General features: G+C 37.2%; 4 protein-coding genes and 1 pseudogene across 4 annotated transcripts; 4 read left to right on the top strand and 1 right to left on the bottom strand.

Moving 5' to 3' along the window:
- Positions 2547-5801, bottom strand: LOC104793628 (exportin-2-like). Its single transcript, XM_010520023.2, has 2 exons — positions 2662-5801; positions 2547-2573 (listed from the first exon to the last, which is right to left on the bottom strand). Exon 1 carries the CDS (start codon positions 5582-5584, stop codon positions 2666-2668), a length of 2919 nt encoding a protein of 972 aa, XP_010518325.1. The 5' UTR covers positions 5585-5801; the 3' UTR covers positions 2547-2573; positions 2662-2665.
- On the top strand, positions 9767-12275 carry LOC104793627 (transcription factor ABA-INDUCIBLE bHLH-TYPE). Its single transcript, XM_010520022.2, has one exon. The coding sequence runs from the start codon at positions 10283-10285 to the stop codon at positions 12014-12016; it is 1734 nt and encodes a 577-aa protein (XP_010518324.1). The 5' UTR covers positions 9767-10282; the 3' UTR covers positions 12017-12275.
- LOC104793626 (succinate dehydrogenase subunit 4, mitochondrial) lies at positions 12747-13617 on the top strand. Its single transcript, XM_010520021.2, has one exon. The coding sequence runs from the start codon at positions 12854-12856 to the stop codon at positions 13313-13315; it is 462 nt and encodes a 153-aa protein (XP_010518323.1). The 5' UTR covers positions 12747-12853; the 3' UTR covers positions 13316-13617.
- LOC104793625 (phosphatidylinositol 4-kinase gamma 4) lies at positions 14597-17242 on the top strand. Its single transcript, XM_010520020.2, has 3 exons — positions 14597-14763; positions 14951-16474; positions 16576-17242. Exons 2-3 carry the CDS (start codon positions 15146-15148, stop codon positions 16963-16965), a joined length of 1719 nt encoding a protein of 572 aa, XP_010518322.1. The 5' UTR covers positions 14597-14763; positions 14951-15145; the 3' UTR covers positions 16966-17242.
- On the top strand, positions 18210-19865 carry LOC104793624 (annotated as a pseudogene).

Here is a 20189-nt window from a genome sequence, read left to right as displayed (position 1 = left end):
GAATTAGCCTCTTTCGTAAATTTTAAAATATATTTGTAGGAAATGGACCAAATGGCAGATATGAATAAAGGAAAGGATTCCTAGTACTTGTTTGTGTTATTTACCTTTTCCATTTTTTAAATTAAAATAAAGGTACCTCACACATGTTGTCAACGGATTGGTCAAATTTCTTAAAATAAATAGTGGAGAAAACATTATTTTTTTATTAATTTTTTTTTCAACGTGGAGAAAACATTATTAGTAGCGAAAGAAGAAAACACTCCATCTTTTTTTTACTTCTAATTCGTAATATATAACTGTAATATTATTTTCTTCCAATGTATTATTTTATTTTAGAGTTGAAAATTTAGTTAATGTAAAAAAATAGAAATAAAAATAAAATTGTTCTATATATAGAGTAATCTTATCATTAGAATAAAATATATATTAGGGTTGTTGCTCTATAATTGAAGTTTGACTTTAAAATAGACGAGAGTTGGAAATGCCGTAAGTACATAACATAGGACGTCGATACTCGGTAGCTAGACTCGCTAACAATTGTTTCTCTTAAATCTGTTTTAACAAATCATTTAACTAAATATTATCCCTAAATCACTCTAATTAGTTTCGCTTATACATATGATATCGAATTCCCACAAAACCTAGACTTTGCTATCGAAGTATCGAGTGTTATAATAATAATAAAAAAGGCAAAAAAAATTACACTAATGTTGGAGTGTGGGCTCATTGAATTGGATCTACTTCAAGCCAAATTTACAGACACATAAATATAAAATTACATTTATAAACAAAGTTCAAAAAGAGTCCGAAAGAAGAAAGTTACTATATATATTAACAATGGTTGGTCCACCGTAATATATATATATATTACTAATGCAATTTTCTTATATCATAAAACGAAAAGGAAAAAAGAAACAAAACGAGGGAACCAGATGATAAATCACATGATCGTATGATATATGACCATCTCTGGCTCTCTCACAGATGGCTCTCAATCTCTTTCTCTCCCACTCCATTATTTCTCTTTCATATACAAATCTAACTATCTATAACACATATCACATAAGTAAGCCGGTGCAAGGAACAAAAACATGACAATCATTGATATCGCCAACGTGCGAGAGCCATATTTTATGGGCACCAGGACAACATACCAGCCGAAACTTAATGTTTTGTTGTAGAGATTTTATGACTAGCATAAAGTTTCAAATATGAAAATATAAATGATTTACAGGACATCAAATGTTTTTCAACAGTTATATTTGCTAAGTAAAAAACTTACGGTTAATATTAGTTTGTCGTCAACAAAATAAACAGATAAAAAAACTACCATTTCGCCCCTCCTTTAATCATGTGTTATCAACTACGATATTGTTAATTAGGATTAGAAAGAGTTTAGTGGTCATAGGTCCATATGATTAGCACCAAGCCACCAACTATAATAAACCCCTATTAGGCTATTATCACATCTTGTTCCCCATTTACTCTCTCTCTTTCTTTCTAGACAGACTTCGATTACAAAGCCCACATATTAACTAATTTTCCAAATAGAAGATTTAAGAGAGATGCTTGCTTTCCCCAATTATATAATAAACCATAGTCGATGACCATGACAACGACAAAATGCACATAAAACACACGATACTGTAAAACTTCTCTAAATTAATAAACACTATAAATTAATAAATTTTACTAGTCCCAAATTAGGACAGTGTAAAAAATAACAAAATTCCATAAAATAATAAGATAATATTTTTTTGAAATCTCCATATAAAATATGATCCTAATAATATCATAAATTAATAATTATGTAAATTTATATATATATATATGCTGATATAACAAAGTATATTCTCTTAAACCTCATATCTATAAAACAGTTGTTATGTTATATCTTCAAACTATAATGATAGAAAATATTATATAACATTTCATAAAACAGCTAAAACTTTTTAAAATTTTCAATTTCTAAATATGCATCATTTTTATTTTGATAGACTATTATAATATGATAATTGATATTACTCATAGATAAATTTAAATATTTATGTCATGTATATAAGTGAATTTATCTATAATATTTTTAATTCATGGTCAATAATATTTTTTAATTATGTCAAATTCAATTTCAATACCATAAAATTTACAACAATCAAAATTCTAATCTTATTTTGCAAAAATTATCTCAATTCATAATTTTTTAAAACATTAAACAATTAAAAAATATATATAAATTAATATTAATTTATTGATAAATTAATATCAATATAAATTAATAAAATGTTTTGGTCCTAACATTATTAATTTATAGAGGTTTTAATGTAGTACCATAACCATACAGAGATCAACATGCTTTACTTTTAAGGAAAAAAAAACAAGACAGCCCCCATTAAAATGCCAAAGCCAAAAGAGTAAATCCAAGTTTTGGAAAATGATGCTCTTTCTCTAATCTAAAACTTCCAAGTGCTATGCAACTCCCGATTTAAGACAAAAATATGCATGACAAATGCAATGCAATGCAACGACGCTTTGTTTCCCTTCTTTTCTTTTTCTCCTCGAACCCATCTCTCCTCCTGCCAAACCAATTTTAAAATCACGTCAAGATTGATTCCTGAATACAGTCTGAAAACATTCTTCAAGTTAGTTAATACCAACACTTACCACGTCAAGCAATTCCACAGTTGTAAGCATTGCAGAGCTGGATCAGAGCTGCTTGGTTAGCTTGTTCGAGATTCTCACCAATTATTTGTGGGTACCTACCAGGAGAAGCAGAAGAAAGCCTAGAAACAGATGCAACCACGAACTGCTTTGGATCCTTGATGTCTTTGAGAGGATCCTCTTCTTTTTTCCCAGCATTGTGAAGGTTCACAAACGCAGCTGTGTATCCAATATTCTCTGAAATTTCTGGCATTTCAGGTTCATCTAGGACCCTTTCTTGCTCAGGCCTGGAAACAAGTGTCACTATACTGTCAAGCATCTTCCCCCAGAGTTTAGCAGCTGATGGATCCAGGAGAGCCGGAGTCTCACATATGAGTCTTGTTGCAGCAACTGCTGCTAACTTGACCTCGATAGTTCCCATGATCAGTTTCAGGTTCGGAATCCAGAAATGCTCCAAGATTGCAGTTAAGATGTTTGGCTGGACGGTATTCATGGTCTCCACTAGATAAGCCTGCCCGTGCTTCACCAAGAAAAGCGACATGAATATTACTAGCGACTTCTGGAACTTGACTGTCTTTTTGTTTTGAAGGCGTGTGAATAGAGCACCCCATACACCCTTCATATAAGGTGCAACCACACTGTAGTCCAGATTCTCAATAATCGTGTTAAGGATATAAAAGCCTTGCTCATCTGTGCTAGGAGATGCAACCAGCTTTTCAAATATCCCCAGCACTTGACTCAACCGATTCTCTTGAGTAACTTCATGAGAGGCTTTCTGCAGAAAAGCTTGAAGCAGACGCACAAGCGCTGGAACATTGCCACTTCTCTTCCATGACTCAGGCGAGAGGAGCAGCAAGAAGATATGCATGTAGCTTGGGGCGAGAGGTGGTCGATTTAACTCAACAAGCTGAGCCAGCAACTGAAACGCATAAGGCAAGAACTCAGTGATATCATTGACCAAAATCATCTGGAGGCTTGGGAAAAGACTCGTTTCAAAAGCAGATATAAGAGAAATATCGCGTTCACATGCCCGTCGAACAAGTACAGCCACAGACTCAAAGAGATAGTGGTTAAATATAGGATTTTTAGGATTTTTGCAAACATCATTGAGAATAGAGGTCAATCCCCCGATGCAAGGTCCAGCAACCTCAGCACTGATATCAGCAACACCAAGGACCCGCATTATACACTTCATCAGATATTGATTCTCCTCTGATTCTGGAAACTTCAGCGCATCAAACAGGTTCGTCATCAACTGCAGCAAAAACGGACTTATATCACCAGCAGCATACCTATTACCCTGTCCGCCTTCCTCCTTCACTAACAAGAGCTTCTCTATGCAGCTAGCAGCATAAGAATGGACCACGTTCGACTCTGCTTTAAGGAACCGGACCAACTCTGGGAACAACTGCATTGCAAAAGGCTTAGGCATATGACTACGAAACAGAGTTAAAAACTTCAAGGACCCTGCCTTTAGCATTGGAAAACTGTTGACGTCGCGGCTTTGCAGCTCTGGGAGAATAATGTTTGTGAAGAAGCTTTGAACATCAATGAGATCTGTAGACACAGACGCACCCCCTGCCTTTTTAGTAGATAGAGAGACAACCAAGTAAATTGCACAATCCTTGTCTTTCCAATTCGTAGCCGGATTTGCTGAAAATGAACTCAAGAGCTTCTGTATCTCAACAGAAACTACTTCTGTCACCTGTGTTTTGTAGTTGGTGGCAAGTCCTTTGAGTAGCTCACAAGCTATTCTCCTTCTAGTGTCCACATCACTTCCCTCCATGTCTCTACGGATAAACTCTATATAGTTCATATCGAAAACTTCTTCATCTTCAGCCCTCAAACAAACATTGGGGACCACAATACTCTGGCAAATTTCCTTGATTACATTGTCGCCCGCAAACAAAGCATGGTGAACACTTGTGCTCACAGTGGTCAAAAACTTGATTGCCGTAGTAGCTAGCTGATCCCTGCTAGGAGACTTTGACACATCTCGGAGCAATGTCCAGACAACTAATGCAAAATCATTCAAAAAGTCTTTAAACTCTTCTTCGTTTTTCTCGATATAAAGATTGATATTCTCGCAAACAGCAGCGCGAAGATCATCAACAAGTGTTAACCCCGCTTTTGTGCTTTCCAAGGCGGGATAGTTTGAAGCTAAATACTTCTTAAACTCTCCCATCCACTCCTTCATATGATCTTCGAAAAACTCTGGCAAGTCCTGAAAGTTCAACGAGTAAAATATCCTGCAGCACAGCCTTTGGGACTCAAACAGAGGCTTCAGGATCGCAGCTGAGCCACCAGAACTCGCAGAAGAATCAATCAACGAAGACGTTTTCTGGAATATCTCAGTCAACGGAGCAGCAAAACTATCCAGGCAATACTTCAAATCAGTAAAGAGATCATCGGTTCTATACTGATACCTAAACTTTTTGAAAATCGAACTAGCGGTGCCAAGAATACCATTGATGGACGCATAATCGCCAGCGTTAACAGCGTTTCTAAGGTTGGCGATAAGCTCAGGAAGCAAAGCAGGCCAAGATTTGGGGAAATCGTGCTTACCGATGACGGCTAGGGCTTCACTCAACTGGCTCTGGATACGAGGAGAAGAAGAGAGCATAAGAGAGACGATGAGTGTCTTGATCTGCTCCTTCTCCGAATCTACGATCGGCGAGATACCAGAATCAGCGGAAGGTAGCCACCGCGAACGGAGATGGTTCTTAAAGTTGACAGCAGCGGCGTGACGCGTCTGTTCATCGATTGACGGCTCAGCCACCAGACGGAGAACGGCAAGGCCGTAGTTAGGTGCATCGGCGGCCTCCGCTAGTGATTTCTCAGCTGATCGACGAGGTTCCGGCAACGGGGAGAGCGTGTGGAGAAAACACTGCGAGAGGAACTGTAGAGTAGTCTGATTCCACTCCATCTTTCTTAGAACACAACAGATACTAAGGGATCGAATCGGAGCTGTGCGATTAGGGTTTCGCCGGGAGAGGTGAAGCGAAGAGGACGGCGAAGAGAGACGAGAGAGTAGCGATTTTTAGGGTTTCTGATGTTCTTCAAAAGAGGGAAACGGAAAGCTTTTTTATTTCAAAGAGATCTTTTCATTTAACTCTTTTAACTTTTTAGAACTTTGGAATCATTTTCCGATGAGCGCAAGGAGTCGGGTTATCTGGTTTTTGCCTATACCCGAGAGAGTCAGTCGGTTAAATGGGCTTTTTCTTTTTTTACTTATAAGCCTACTAATCTAATGGGCTGAACCCTAATACTGTATATAAACCTCACAAGCGTTTGATTTTGATTTTTTTGATATACTATAACTAACGAGCATTGACATTATTAATAAGTACGTCTAATGGTTTCAGAGCAAGAATTTTTGTCGGTAGAAACTTTGTAGTACCCGAGTCTGTCGGTGCGTGCATTTATATTAGTTATAATAAATCTAAAAGCTTTTATTTACTTCATGTTCTTAAACAAAAATAAATTCTTGTCAACAAAAAACGTGTTGCAAAGCGTGTGGAGAGTGGTATTGGCGAAAAGTCGTGTAGTGAATTAACCTAAAAAAGGGAAGAAGATTTGGAATACAAGAAAATGCCGACGAAACGACGACGTAGACTTTCAAAGTCTCAAAGCCGTCAACTTCTCTGACGCGCTGGTCCAAGCTTATCATCACGTTCGTTTGTCTACAATATGAAAAACATACTTTCGTAATCAAGAAAAAAAAAAAAAATTTGTCAGAGTCAAACAGTTAATAATTTGATGACGTTTTTTCTTCTTCTGTAATTTTGTGCTTGATTTTGTGATGTTAAAGCCAGAAGAGTAACGAACACTAAGGGTGTGAATGGTTGCAGCGTTGCAGCGGTCAGGGCAGACAAATCTGTCTGCGGACTGGACCGTTTTTTATTTACCATTCATCAAATGCAGTCTGCAGTGGTGCGATCTAAATAAAGCAGAAACAAGACCGCTGCGGACCAACTGCAGACCGCTTTTACATACAAATAGACTTGGTCCGCAGTGGTCTGCTGTTCGTCCTATTTTTGGGGCGGACTAAACCGCTGACGGATTTGGCCGTCCTGACCGCAGTCACCATTCATACCCTAAGAATTAACCAAAACCCATTAGCTTAAGGGTGTGAATGGTTGCAGCGGTCAAGGCGGACAAATCTGTCTGCAGACTGGACCGCTTTTTATTTACCATTCATCAAATGCAGTCCGCAGTGGTGCGATCTAGATAAAGCAGAAACAAGACCGCTGCGAACCAACTGCGGACCGCTTTTACATTCAAATAGACTTGGTCCGCAGTGGTCTGCTGTCCGTCTTATTTTTGGGGTGGACTAAACCGCTGACGGATTTGGCCGCCCTAACCGCAGTCACCATTCATACCCTAAGTCTGCGTTAGCTAGCATTTGTGAGGCTTTTGTCACACGTGAGAGTGGCGCATGACTTATTTTTGCCTTCATTTTAAATATAATAAAAATGTCGACGTCACGGGGCCCAATCGAAAGCCCACGAAAAACGCGTGATATCTATATAAATAGAAAAGAAAAATAAGTAAACAAAGCGATTCTTCTTTATTTATTTATAAGGCCCTTTTGTTCCCAGTTTGCTATCTGATTTTTCCCGTGATTTCCTAAATTGTTTATTACCCCACACTCTGTATATTAGTTTTATTTTATACTTATACACAGATAGGCAACTTTCGAAAAAGTAATATATATATATATATATATATATATATTTGTCTTAATCAAATGAGCCAATTAAAAGGAATACATAACAAAATAAAAGTAAATACTTTGAATAACAAAATAATTATACATATATGATATATCTAAATCCTAGACAAGATCCAAAAGAGTACAACTGATGAGATGTTTAAAATATCTTCCTACACTTCTCATTTACGACGAAAATGGATAGACGCGTTTTGTTTTTGGTTAGGATTGAGAAAAAGGAAATGCGAAATTGAGGAAGGACCAAAATAAGTGAAACACGACAAATCATTTTTAGGTTTTAGCGTTTTGAAGAAAGAAAGAGAAAAAAGGCAATGTGTCATGTGAGACAGGAGAAGTTATTGTCTGCAATAAAGACCACCGTAGTCACGAGTGTCTCTCCACAAATGACCCCACGTTTCTCCTCTTCTCATTCGCTCTTTGCCATACGTTTCAATGTCAGTGAGCCCTACTCTCCCACTCTTATCCCATAGTATTGTCTACTTTATTTTAGTTCGTTTCAATTATACGCCTATCTCGTCGTTATGTATAAAAAAATACGAATACAAATTCTCTTTAAACGAAAGAATATTTCAAGATGATAAGCGTCTTAATTAACGAGCCTACGCAAAACATATGTAGTTACACAGTTGATTAAAATAGATTGGATGAGATAAAACTTTGATCGATAAGAGAAGACAATGGAATCTCTAAGTTGGTGCGACTTCCAAATTACTCAAAGAGACACCAATCATGGCGTTATCATCTTAATCTTTTTTTTTTCCTTAATCTATAAAAATAAAAGGGTCAAATTTTGTATGTCACGTCACATTGTACATTGTACATCGATCATAATTCATACATCACATATTTTATTGCAGTTTCTCTATACATATATGATTTTCATTTCAGAATTATTATCACAAAACGATTGATTGACTTGAATTTTCTAATCCACATAAAAACATGTTGTGTAAACGTTTGCATGTTTTTGGTTTTCAACTTTCGTTTTGGTATTGTGGTATTATTGCTCGTTTATAGGCTGACAAGTTCACATTTCGTTACTAGCTAGCTCATACAAATGAAAGATATATGGTATGTGGGATAAATTGGAGCTATGCCAACCTTGCCTGGATCGCAAGTAAGATCCGGTGACAAGCCATCATTGCATATAGCATAGGAAAGTATCTTGTGAAGACATAAATATGAAATTCGGTAGAAACAATAGACGAATAACTAGAAATTTGATTATGTTAAACTACTTTAGTTACTACTATACATATAAAAAGGAGAATCTTCCCATAAAAACGTGGTGAGACGTATCTCGTAATTATACATAACCCGTGATAAAACTCATGCAATATTAAAACTTAAACACAGGCTATAAATAATAATCATATTGTAAACAATCCAGAAGTTTTTAAAATTAAATCGAAAATCAATTAAGGGCAAGGAAGAAAACAATAAGAAAATTACAAACACATGAGGATAGAAAATAAAGTAGGTTGGAGTCATGACATGTGCTCTCTCTCACAGAACGAGACTCCTTTTGTTGAACGTTACTGTTGGGCATGAGATTCACGCATATCCTATGCGACAAATATATTTTCTTTCCAACTTTTTTCAAAAAATATATATAGAAAGTTACTATTTTATATATTGAATTTTGAAGGAGTGTTGTTGATAAGAATAATAAAACCTACTAGTCCTATTAAAAGGACCCACGTTAATAACGATGTCTGAAATAACAAACACCCCACCAGGCAATTCAGACAATATTTTCTTGTTTCTTTATGCATGTGAGTTATTTTTATTGGTTAGCGAAAATAAAACAAACAAATTTAATTCAGTACTACATTTTAGTACAGAATAAATTTTAAATATTTCGGCCATGTGATCTTTTACTTTCTTTTAAGCACATTAATATATATACTTTATATATATAAATATATATATACACGTATATGCTAATATGCATATTGAATCTCATGTAGTTACATACACACGTGTGTATATAAAACACTATTACGCGCTCGCTAATCACGTTGTTTCCCTAATAACACATCACGTCATCACCGTTAATTATTTACTAGAACTACTTTACGAATTTATTAGATTAGGAGACAAATTTAATGACAAGCGAGATTTTGGTATTAATCGGATCACTGAAGAAGATAAAGCTTCCGATAAATTTCGCAAAAATAAATGAAAGTATATTGTTTTTTAAAAAAAAAAAATCTTTATTCGGAGAGAAACAACCAAAGCAAGTGATCTTAAAATCTGGAAAGAGAGGATATATAAATCACAGATTAATCGAGTTTCTAATTCTAAACCTTGGATAAACTCAACTCAACCATGGTTAACTTGAATAACCCAAAGTCATTAACGTGCCATAAGTAACCATGGGTTAGGTTTTTAAAAAAGAGCTTTCTCATAGTACGAACTTGCCCCAGCAGTCTTGTCTCCTTCTCTCTTCTCTCTCTCTCTAACTGTATCTTCTTCAACCTCTTTGTTTTCATACTCTATTCTTTTGTCTGTATGACTTTTCTAGTTGCAAAGCTCATTCAATTGTTCACTTTGTTGTAAAAATCAAAGCTTTTTCGAATCATTCTCCGGCGAGAGTTTTCTTAACCGGCACAAGCTTCTGTTGAGCGTGATTCATCACTGGGTTTGCAATTTTTTTTTCCTGGTGGGTGTTCTTCAAATTGTTCAAAGTTCCGACCTTTTTTTGTGTGTTTATTAAGAATTTGGTAACTGGAATCTGAAGCTGGAGAGACTCGAGTTTATATGGTTTCAAGCTTTATTGAGTCTATCATTAAGTTGTTTAGAAGAAAGGTTTTGTTTTCTCCGACTAAGTTGTTTGAGGTTACAGAGATTTTTCTGGTTTTGGGTTTGGTGAGATAAATTAGAAAGATGAGTATGAGTGATTTGGGTTGGGATGATGAAGAGAAATCGATGGTTAGTGCCGTTTTAGGGCATTTAGCTTCTGATTTTCTTAGAGCAAACTCAAATTCGAATCAGAATTTGTTTTTGGTTATGGGAACTGACGATAGTTTGAATAAAAAGCTCTCTAGTCTCGTAGATTGGCCGAACTCTGAGAATTTCAGCTGGAACTACGCTATTTTCTGGCAACAGACCATGTCTAGATCCGGACAACAGGTCCTAGGTTGGGGAGATGGGTGTTGTCGAGAGCCTAATGAGGAAGAGGAATCAAAAGCTCTTAGGTCTTATCATTTTAACTACATGGGATTAGATGAAGAGACATGGCAAGATATGAGGAAGAGAGTGTTGCAGAAGCTTCACAGGTTGTTTGGTGGATCTGATGAAGACAATTATGCTTTGAGCTTAGAGAAAGTTACAGCTACTGAGATTTTCTTCTTATCTTCTATGTATTTCTTTTTCAACCACGGTGAAGGTGGTCCTGGGAGGTGTTATGCTTCAGGGAAGCATGTTTGGCTCTCTGGTGCGGTTAACTCGGAGTCTGATTACTGTTTCAGGTCTTTTATGGCGAAATCTTCTGGAATCAGAACGATTGTTATGGTTCCTACTGATGCTGGTGTTCTTGAGCTTGGTTCTGTTTGGTCTTTGCCTGAAAACATTGGCTTGGTTAAGTCTGTTCAAGCTTTGTTCATGAGGAGAGTTACGCAGCCATTAATGGTGACTTCAAACACTAACAACATGAGTGGAGGGATTCACAGGCTCTTCGGGCAGGATCTGAATAACTCAGAACATGTAGCTCACGCGTATCCTAAGAAGCTCGATGTGAGAAGAAACTTGGATGAGAGGTTCACTCCTCAAAGTTGGGATGGCTATAATAATAATAACAACGGTCCAACGACATTTGGTGGTTACACATCTCAGAGAGAAGATGTGAAAGTGCAAGAGAATGTGAATCTGGTTTTAGATAATAGCAATTACAAGACGCAGATTGAATTAGCGGCATCATCCATAGCCGCTTCTTCGAATCCATCTACAAACACTCAACTAGAAATATCAGATTCTTGTACTGCGAAAAGACCAGCGAGCTTATTAGCAGCATCAGTTGCTGGAACCGTTTCTGTTGTTGATGAGAAGAGACCAAGAAAGCGAGGAAGAAAGCCTGCAAACGGAAGAGAAGAGCCATTGAACCATGTGGAAGCTGAGAGGCAGAGGCGCGAGAAGCTTAACCAAAGATTCTACGCTTTACGGTCAGTTGTTCCAAACATTTCCAAAATGGACAAAGCTTCACTACTTGGAGATGCAATTTCGTACATCAAAGAGCTTCAAGAGAAAGTAAACATCATGGAAGCTGAAAGAGTAAGAACAGGGAGCAGCTTATCCGAATCGATGACCACAAGAACAGGTGAAAGTCCAGAAGTAGACATTCAAGCTGTAAATGAAGAGGTTGTTGTAAGAGTGATCTCACCGTTGGATTCACATCCAGCTTCAAGAATTATACAAGCAATGAGAAACTCAGAGGTTAGTGTATTGGAGTCTAAGTTATCGTTAGCTGAAGACACAATGTTTCACACTTTTGTGGTAAAGTCTAACAACCTGTCGGATCCATTGTCCAAAGAGAAGCTTATAGCAGCGGTTTACCTGCCGGAAACGAGCTCGACGCAGCAGCCATTACCATCTTCTAGTTCACAGGTTTCTGGTGATTTGTAGCTAGGTATCACATGATGGTGAAAGCTTCATTGTTTCAGTATAGGTAACTTCCAGGTTCAACTAGAGAAATAGATAAACATCCTTTTTTTTTTTTTTCATTTCTGTTCTCTTTCTTAGAATGAAAGGAATCCAGTTTTAGTATATTCCACTAACGTTATAATACCTAGTATGTCGATCATTAATTCACATATATTTGTATCTTGGGAAATATTTTTCCAACTTAAGAAAATGAAACAAAGTATGAGAGATATTTTTGACTTTTCTTTCTTTCTTTGTGATCCATGTGTTAAATATGGTGATTTTCTTATATTCTCATCAAATATATCACAAATATAATGGATTGAAACAGACTTAACATCAATTTTTAATGTGATTTTTCTTTTTGGCATCAAACATACTAGTTTTAGAGCAAAATACTCAAGAACATCTAAATATTTTTTGCAGCAAAGTTCAAAATATTTAATGATTTTATTATTTTTTGTCTCCCAATGAAGCAAGAGTTATGACACGTTAATATAATCCAATCAAAGTTATATATAGTTCACATAATCTTGTATGTTGTTAATATAATCCAATCTAAATGTTACATTGCATCCCACATTATTTTGTTAATTCATCAAAAATTCTATTTTCGTTTTGTTTTAGTTTTTGGGCTTTATAGTAGTAGTTCTACAAAGCCCAGGCTAGAGCCCAACATCTAAAACGCCTCTTCTCCTCTACGAAGCTTCTGCTCTGATTCATTTTCGCTTAGGGTTTGTTTATCCGATCAGATCCAATTTCAATTCCTTGAAAATCCTCAGAACATTTCTTATCCGGCAAATTCTCTCCTCCGTCGCGATGTCTCTCCGCCGCACCATCCTCGATCTCCACCGTCAATCCCATAAAGCCTCTCTCTCAAAGTCGTTACCTTTCTCGATGAGCCAAATCTCCTCCGCGTCCGCAACCGCCGCCGTGAGAAACCCACTGGGAATGGGAAGAGACCTCTCTTCAATCCCCTTTGCTCTAGCCCAGAAACTCAAACCGGATTCAACCAGTCTCGTCACCGATCGTTCGATCTCTTCTTCAATCCGACAATCTGATCTCAACAACGCAGCCAAATTCTCGCGTCTCTCGTCTTCCCGAGGTTACACTAACGCATCGTTCTTACCAAAAATCCATTTACTGTATCACATCAACGAAGGTATGGAAGAGATTTTGGCGGATTACGTTCATCAAGAGATGACTAGGCACTTGATGGTGATCTCTTTGGGTTTGTTCCAGTTCATCGTTATCAAAGATATTTTCGTGTTTCTTTTCTGAAACAAGTTAACATCTTTTGGGATCTAAGGAAACATAGTGAGCTAAAAACAAGTCGTTTCCTTTTTATCTTCTTGGTGTTTAATGAATGAGAACATGATGCAATATCGCATCTTTTTTTTTTTATCTTCTGTGTGTGTTGGTTGAGTTTCTGGTTTGGTGTATTGGTTTGTAAAGGCTTAAGTGGAATTCTAAGTCTGTTCAATAACTTTTCTGTTTAGGAAAGAGTCAGGAGTGTTCTTCCTGATGGTTGAGACTCTGCTGTTAAGCTTTTGATTGAATAACGAGAAGTTCTATTAGCTCTCTTTCCTTTTCGTAGTTTCATCAATTTGTTATCTCAGTTTGAGTGTGATTAATCACTTAGTTTGTATATTGATTCCAATTGCTTCGTTTTGGAACCTAGTTTTATTGTAATTCTATAGCTCTCTTCTGGGATCGACGAGTGAGTTGTGTAGTACAGAAAGCTGTGGATTTTCTCCGAAAGGATTGTTCGAAAGCTGAGAACAATTTGTGTGATTTTTGGAATTGGTGTGATCTTGGGAGATAAATAAAGGCTATGGCGACTTTTAAGAAGTCACAAACAGAGAATTCCTGATGTTACTAAATATATCAAACAATAGATTCCAATGTAGGAAAGCTATCAAATTGAGAGTGTTGTACTCGAATCTTCATGAACCTGGTAAAGATGAAACCTTTAGTGTAGATGCTCAAATTACAACTTCCATACGGTTACAGTTGTACGTACTGGGTCATTGACTCAAATATTACAACTCGGAAGCTATGAAATGGTGTGTCTAACATGTATGTTCATGAGCCTGGTAAGAGATGCAACTGTAGCAAATATATTCATGTTCATATTCCATAGCTGAAACGTTGAATAGAACAGAGATCTGAAACGAGTCGAGGAAGAATATTAAAGGCCCAATGTTTAGGCCCATACACGATTACAATTGTACCCGCCGTTCGCTGACTCCAAACTTTAATTCTTATCTAAAACCCCCTCTAACCGGAAACGGTTAAATAATAACTAACCCCAAGTCTCTCTGGCTTGGTTTCCATTCCAAGGTGAAAAAAATATGGAAAAATGTGATACAACCGTCACTAGAAGCTGGTAGATAAATTAAATACGGATTAGTATAAAAATGTTTCGTCGAGAATAAACAAGTACNAAAAAAAAAAAAAAAAAAAAAAAAGAGAAGATTCATCAATTCAATTAGACGCGTCATCGACGCATTCGAGGTGACGACACGTGTCCTTCCTTCCTGCCTACTTTCCTTTTGCTTTGTTTTGAAAAACCACCGTCTCTATTGACCCTGGTTTCGCGAGCTGTGAATGCTTTGTACGCCATTGATTCGAACCCTAACTCTCTCTCTTTTGATTGCTATTCTTAGGATCAATCCTTTATAGCTCCACGCTTTGTCCGACCTTACCCCTTTGGTTCTTTCCTTCTGGTAAGAATCCGCTCTCTTTGATTTTTTTTTTTCTTTGAATTTTCTTTCTTTCTTTCTTTCTGTATATGGTACGTCGTCATCGAAATCCGATTGGTCTTCTCTGGATTTGCCACCGATTCTTGAAAAATTCGCCTGCAGCGATCGATCCCTGATCTGTTGATCTGCTCTCTTTTGTTTGTGTTTATAGGGTTTGTTGTTTGTTTCTGGAAGAAAGACGCTATGGATTTGGGATTTTAGGGCTTTTTTTTGCGGTTGCTTGTGTGTATATATATCAAGCCGAGGGATTTTGTGTTCTCAGAAGACATCGAATCCTGTTTGTTTTTTATTTTTTTTCCGTAAACAAAGTTCTTAGATTTCTCCAAAGCTTTATCCCGTAAACAAGATGTCATCAGCTGGTGTTGCGTTAAGTCCGGTTCGTAACGAGCCTTTGATTATGCCTCTGGTTCGTGCGAACTCTTGTGCTGATTCCTTTCCAGACGATACCATTATGATCTACCTCACACTCCCCGGATCGGTGATACCAATGCGAGTGCTCGAGTCTGATTCTATTGAGTCTGTTAAGCTTCGGATTCAGTCTTACCGCGGGTTTGTGGTGAGGAATCAGAAGCTTGTTTTCGGGGGACGGGAACTAGCTAGAAGCAATTCTAATATGCGTGATTACGGTGTCAGTGAAGGCAACATACTTCACTTGGTTCTTAAGCTCTCTGATCTCCAGGTTCTTGATGTTAAGACCACCTGTGGTAAACACTGCAGGTTCCATGTTGAGAGAGGGAGGAACATTGGTTATGTCAAGAAGCAGATTTCTAAAAAACGTGGTGGTGACTTTGTTGATCCTGATGAACAGGAGTTGCTTTACGAAGGTGAGAAGTTGGAGGACCAGAGTCTTATTAATGACATTTGCAGAAACGATGACTCTGTTTTGCATCTTCTTGTCCGGAGATCTGCTAAAGTTCGAGCTAAGCCTGTCGAGAAGAACTTTGAGTTGTCTATTGTTGCCCCACAAGCAAGTAGTGATAACAACACGGGTCGTCAAGCTGACAGCATTGTCCCACCTAAAAAGCTATCTTTGGAGCCGGTGATTATCAACTCCAAGGCTCAAGTGCCTCTGGTGGTTCAAGATATGGTTAAGTCTGCTTCTGATGGACTAAATAGTGGGAATCCTCCGGTCAGGTCAAGAGAAGGCACGGGAGGAGCTTATTTCATGCAGGGTCCATCCGGCAACAAATTTGTTGGTGTATTTAAGCCTATCGATGAGGAACCAATGGCCGAAAACAATCCTCAGGGTTTACCACTTTCGCCAAGCGGTGAAGGTTTGAAGAAAGGAACAAAGGTTGGTGAAGGTGCGTTAAGGGAAGTCGCTGCTTACGTTTTGGATCATCCCAAAAGTGGGAACCGATCTATGTCTGGTGAAGAGATAGGTTTTGCTGGTGTACCTCCCACAACTATGATTGAATGTCTCCATCCCGGGTTTAACCATCCCAAAGGAATCAAAACCAAGATTGGGTCACTTCAGATGTTTACTGAGAATGATGGCAGCTGTGAAGATATGGGTCCACTTTCATTTCCAGTAGAGGAAGTTCATAAGATTTCTGTGCTGGATATCAGACTGGCCAACGCAGACAGACATGGTGGGAACATTCTGATGACCAAGGATGATAACGGAAAGATTGTTTTGGTTCCTATAGATCATGGATACTGCTTGCCTGAAAGCGTAAGTGCTCTTTACTTCTTTTTCTCTTACTTTCTTTTATTAAGTTTTGCTTATATATTGACATTTTCATGAAACTAACTAACTTTTGTATCTTGCAACAGTTTGAAGATTGCACGTTCGAGTGGCTATATTGGCCACAAGCCCGAAAACCGTACTCTGTGGAGACTCAAGATTACATTAGATCACTGGACGCAGAGGAAGATATCGATCTACTGAAGTTCTATGGATGGAAAATGCCTGTGGAGACGGCTAGAACGCTCAGAATCTCAACGATGCTTCTGAAGAAAGGAGTGGAAAGAGGACTAACAGCATTTGAGATTGGGACCATAATGTGCAGAGAAACACTGACTAAGAAGTCTCTAGTGGAGGAAATGGTAGAGGAAGCTCAAGAAGCGGTGCTTCCAGGGACGAGCGAAGCTGCATTCCTCGAAGCTCTATCCAATGTGATGGATTACCATCTCGATGAGGTGGTTAGCTCTCAGGAACACTAATGGTTGTTCTTGTTTGTCTCAAAAACTCTGGTATATACTCTTGGTTTGCTTTTTATAAACCTGTTGGCTTTTGTATTTTTCTTTATGACATCATATCTGTCATTCTTTGGACATGTTCAAGTTGTTGGTTCATTTCACTCTTGACATATTTCCTTGATGACAATTTAAGTGTTTACACTTTACAGTAGTTTTTTTGTTTTTGTTTTTTTCTTTGTTTTTTTCGTAACATTCATTCTCTTCTCTACGCTATATGTATACGTCTCTGTGAATAAGCTAAGTAATGAATGAGGTCAAATTTACTGTAAAGCTCCAAAATTGTCACTAAAGTCGATCCTTACAAACTCTTACAGGAACATCAAATGACAAATCGATGAGAAAAAAAGTCAATAGTCATTGAGTCAAGCACAATAAGATGAGCAGAATCATCAGTCAAATCACAATTAGAGTAATTCTTTAGGCAAAAACGCCTAGAGAAGAAAACATACTCTGTGTTGGTCCAGTACTTGCGTCTTTACAGGGATTCTTCTTTTCAAATGTTAAATACTTAAATAGCATCATCATTCTATTCCGAGATCGTTTATATCAATCAGGACAATCAACTATTCTCATTGGAAGCGTTTCTGCATCATCATCATCTACCATGAATCTGAGCCTCTACTCAATCATTTTTCTTATGTTTTCATTCAATCTTAATAGTTTTTAGTTTCTTAGACGAGTAAAGCTCTCTTTGCCTGCTCTTTTCTCTCGATACTTTCCTGTCATCGAGTTTTGCCTATTTGGTTCTATCATGAATGTAAAAACAACGTAGGCTTAGATTTTTGCGGATGTGTTTATATATGACTCTTTAACTATGGATAACATCTTTCTTTTAGTACTTGTTTTTTCTTTTGACGATAGTTTTTGTAGGTACTATATATTGAAGAAGAATAAATATATCATTTTGAATGACCTTTTGAAATTGTATTGTGTAATGCTACCAGATTTTTGGACAGCTGAATTAAATTTAAAGTGTGTGCTAAGGGTTCTCATGATATGAATAATAACAAAGTTTTAGTCTTCCGTTAACGTCTCCATTCAATTTCTTAAAATTGTATATTAATGAGCATCTATCTTCAAAAGAGAACAAGTACGACCTTTCCATAGATCCATCAGACTACAATATTATATTATTCTTCATCTAACCAACAAAGCTATTTATGTTAAGTGTAATAATAAGTCTTCATGTCCCTCCCTTGGTACCAAAACCACAATATGACTTTCTCGAAACAACTCTTTCTTTACCTCTTATGCATCTTCTCTCTTCTACATGCTTCACACCCAAAACAATGCTCTTCTTCCTCATGCGGTCGTGACGATGTTCATGTCCGTTTCCCTTTCTGGTTACTCTCGAGACAGTCTGAGTTCTGTGGCCACGCCGGATTTAATCTCCAATGTACAATTAGTCCCAAGACATCTCTCAAGCTCCCTAAAACCAGAACATTTCTTGTCCGAGAGATCGATTATATAAGGCAGCAGATTCGTCTCTATGACCCCGAAAATTGCTTAGTAAGAAAGCTTTTGACCTTTGACATATTGGGATCTCCTTTCTCTGCTCTCTACCTCGTCAACTACACGTTCTTGAGCTGTCCTAATGAGGTTGCAAAGTCGTCCGGGTTTGACTCCATCCCATGTCTAAGCAATTCAACGACCTCGTTCTTAGCTACAACTAGTTTGGATCTCGCAAAGTCTATGCTGCCTTCTTGTCAGATCGTCAAGACAGTAGCTATTCCGGTTTCTCGCCCGGTTGTTGTCCAGAAATCAAGATTCTCGACTGATCTCAAGAATCAAGACCTTTAGTTGAAATGGGAGTCTCCAAGTTGTAGCCATTGTGAGAGGGATTATTTGAGATGTGGATTCATAAGCAATACCTCTCTCCAAGTGAAATGCTTCCCTTATGAAAAATCAGGTACTAATTACTCACAATTCTTTCTCTTCTTAGTTCTTATAATTAATAACTCCATTGATAATTAAAGAATGAATAAATAAGTTGCCTTTGTGGAATTGGATATCTACAAATTGGGTTTTTCAAATAATTATGCACTCATTAAACAACTAGGACAAAAAATTTAGTAGGCATTACATTTGACATTGAGCCGTTGACTATTGAGTAAATTAATTGCTTAATTACAGTTTTCAAAAGATAAAATCCAATCTTTTCATGTTACACGCTAGAATGTCGTACTCCGTATATAAAATATAAAACCATATAATACGAATATATAAAAAGATTAATGCGCAACATGACGTGTTGATTACTAAATTTTGTACTTGTTTCATGGTTTTGAACTATCCCAGTTTTTGTTGACGAGAACGAAAAAATATATACGTACATGATTGATAAAATTGACCTTTGGAAACAATGATTTTGTAGGTAACAACACGGGACTACATGTGCTTAAAATTATAATCCTGAGCGTAATTGGACCGGTCACGATCTTTGCTACTTGTATTGCAATAGGAGTTTGCACCTCCGAAACATTCGCTTCCCGTAGACAACGCAACGTGGCCGTCGCTGCCCTGCAACCAAACGAGGTTATAGTAACGACGGGTCTTGACGAGTCTGTAATAGAATCATATAAGAAAATGGAATTAGGAGAGAGTAGAAGATTACCGGGAACTAATGACATTGTTTGTCCCATTTGTTTATCGGAGTATGCCAGCAAAGAGACCGTGCGTTGCATACCGGAATGTGATCATTGCTTCCACATTGAATGTATAGATGCGTGGCTTAGGATTCATGGTTCGTGTCCTCTTTGTCGGAATTCTCCTTCTCCGGCGCGTGAAGTTGTCTGAATTGTTATATATGATTTTTATATATATAGAAGACTTTATATTTGTAAAACAAAGCAATTTACATTTTGTAGAAGATTTTTTTTATTTTATTTTATTTTTTTAGGTTGTAATGGAATGTAATAGCGATTAATTACGTTTGTTTATGATTGACTTTTTTTTTTTAAGGGTTAAATTTGTTTACACAACTAGTTATAATTATTGTGTATCTTATTTCAAGTTATGTTTTATGTAATGGATGTCATCTTAATCGTTGTATTCTTTGTTGATATATAGAGGCTAAAAGCGATCATCATCATCAGCTTCTGGTTATTCTTTAGAGATATCTTGACATTTGTTGTTCCAAGCCACGCATGATGCTCTCGGCGGAAGATGCAGCCAGCTCCGACGACGTA

The sequence above is a fragment of the Camelina sativa genome, chromosome 6, assembly GCF_000633955.1.
Source record: "Camelina sativa cultivar DH55 chromosome 6, Cs, whole genome shotgun sequence".
NCBI lineage: Eukaryota > Viridiplantae > Streptophyta > Magnoliopsida > Brassicales > Brassicaceae > Camelina > Camelina sativa.
The sequence above is the reverse complement of the archived record's forward strand: the minus strand, read 5'-3'. Positions and strand labels throughout refer to the sequence as shown.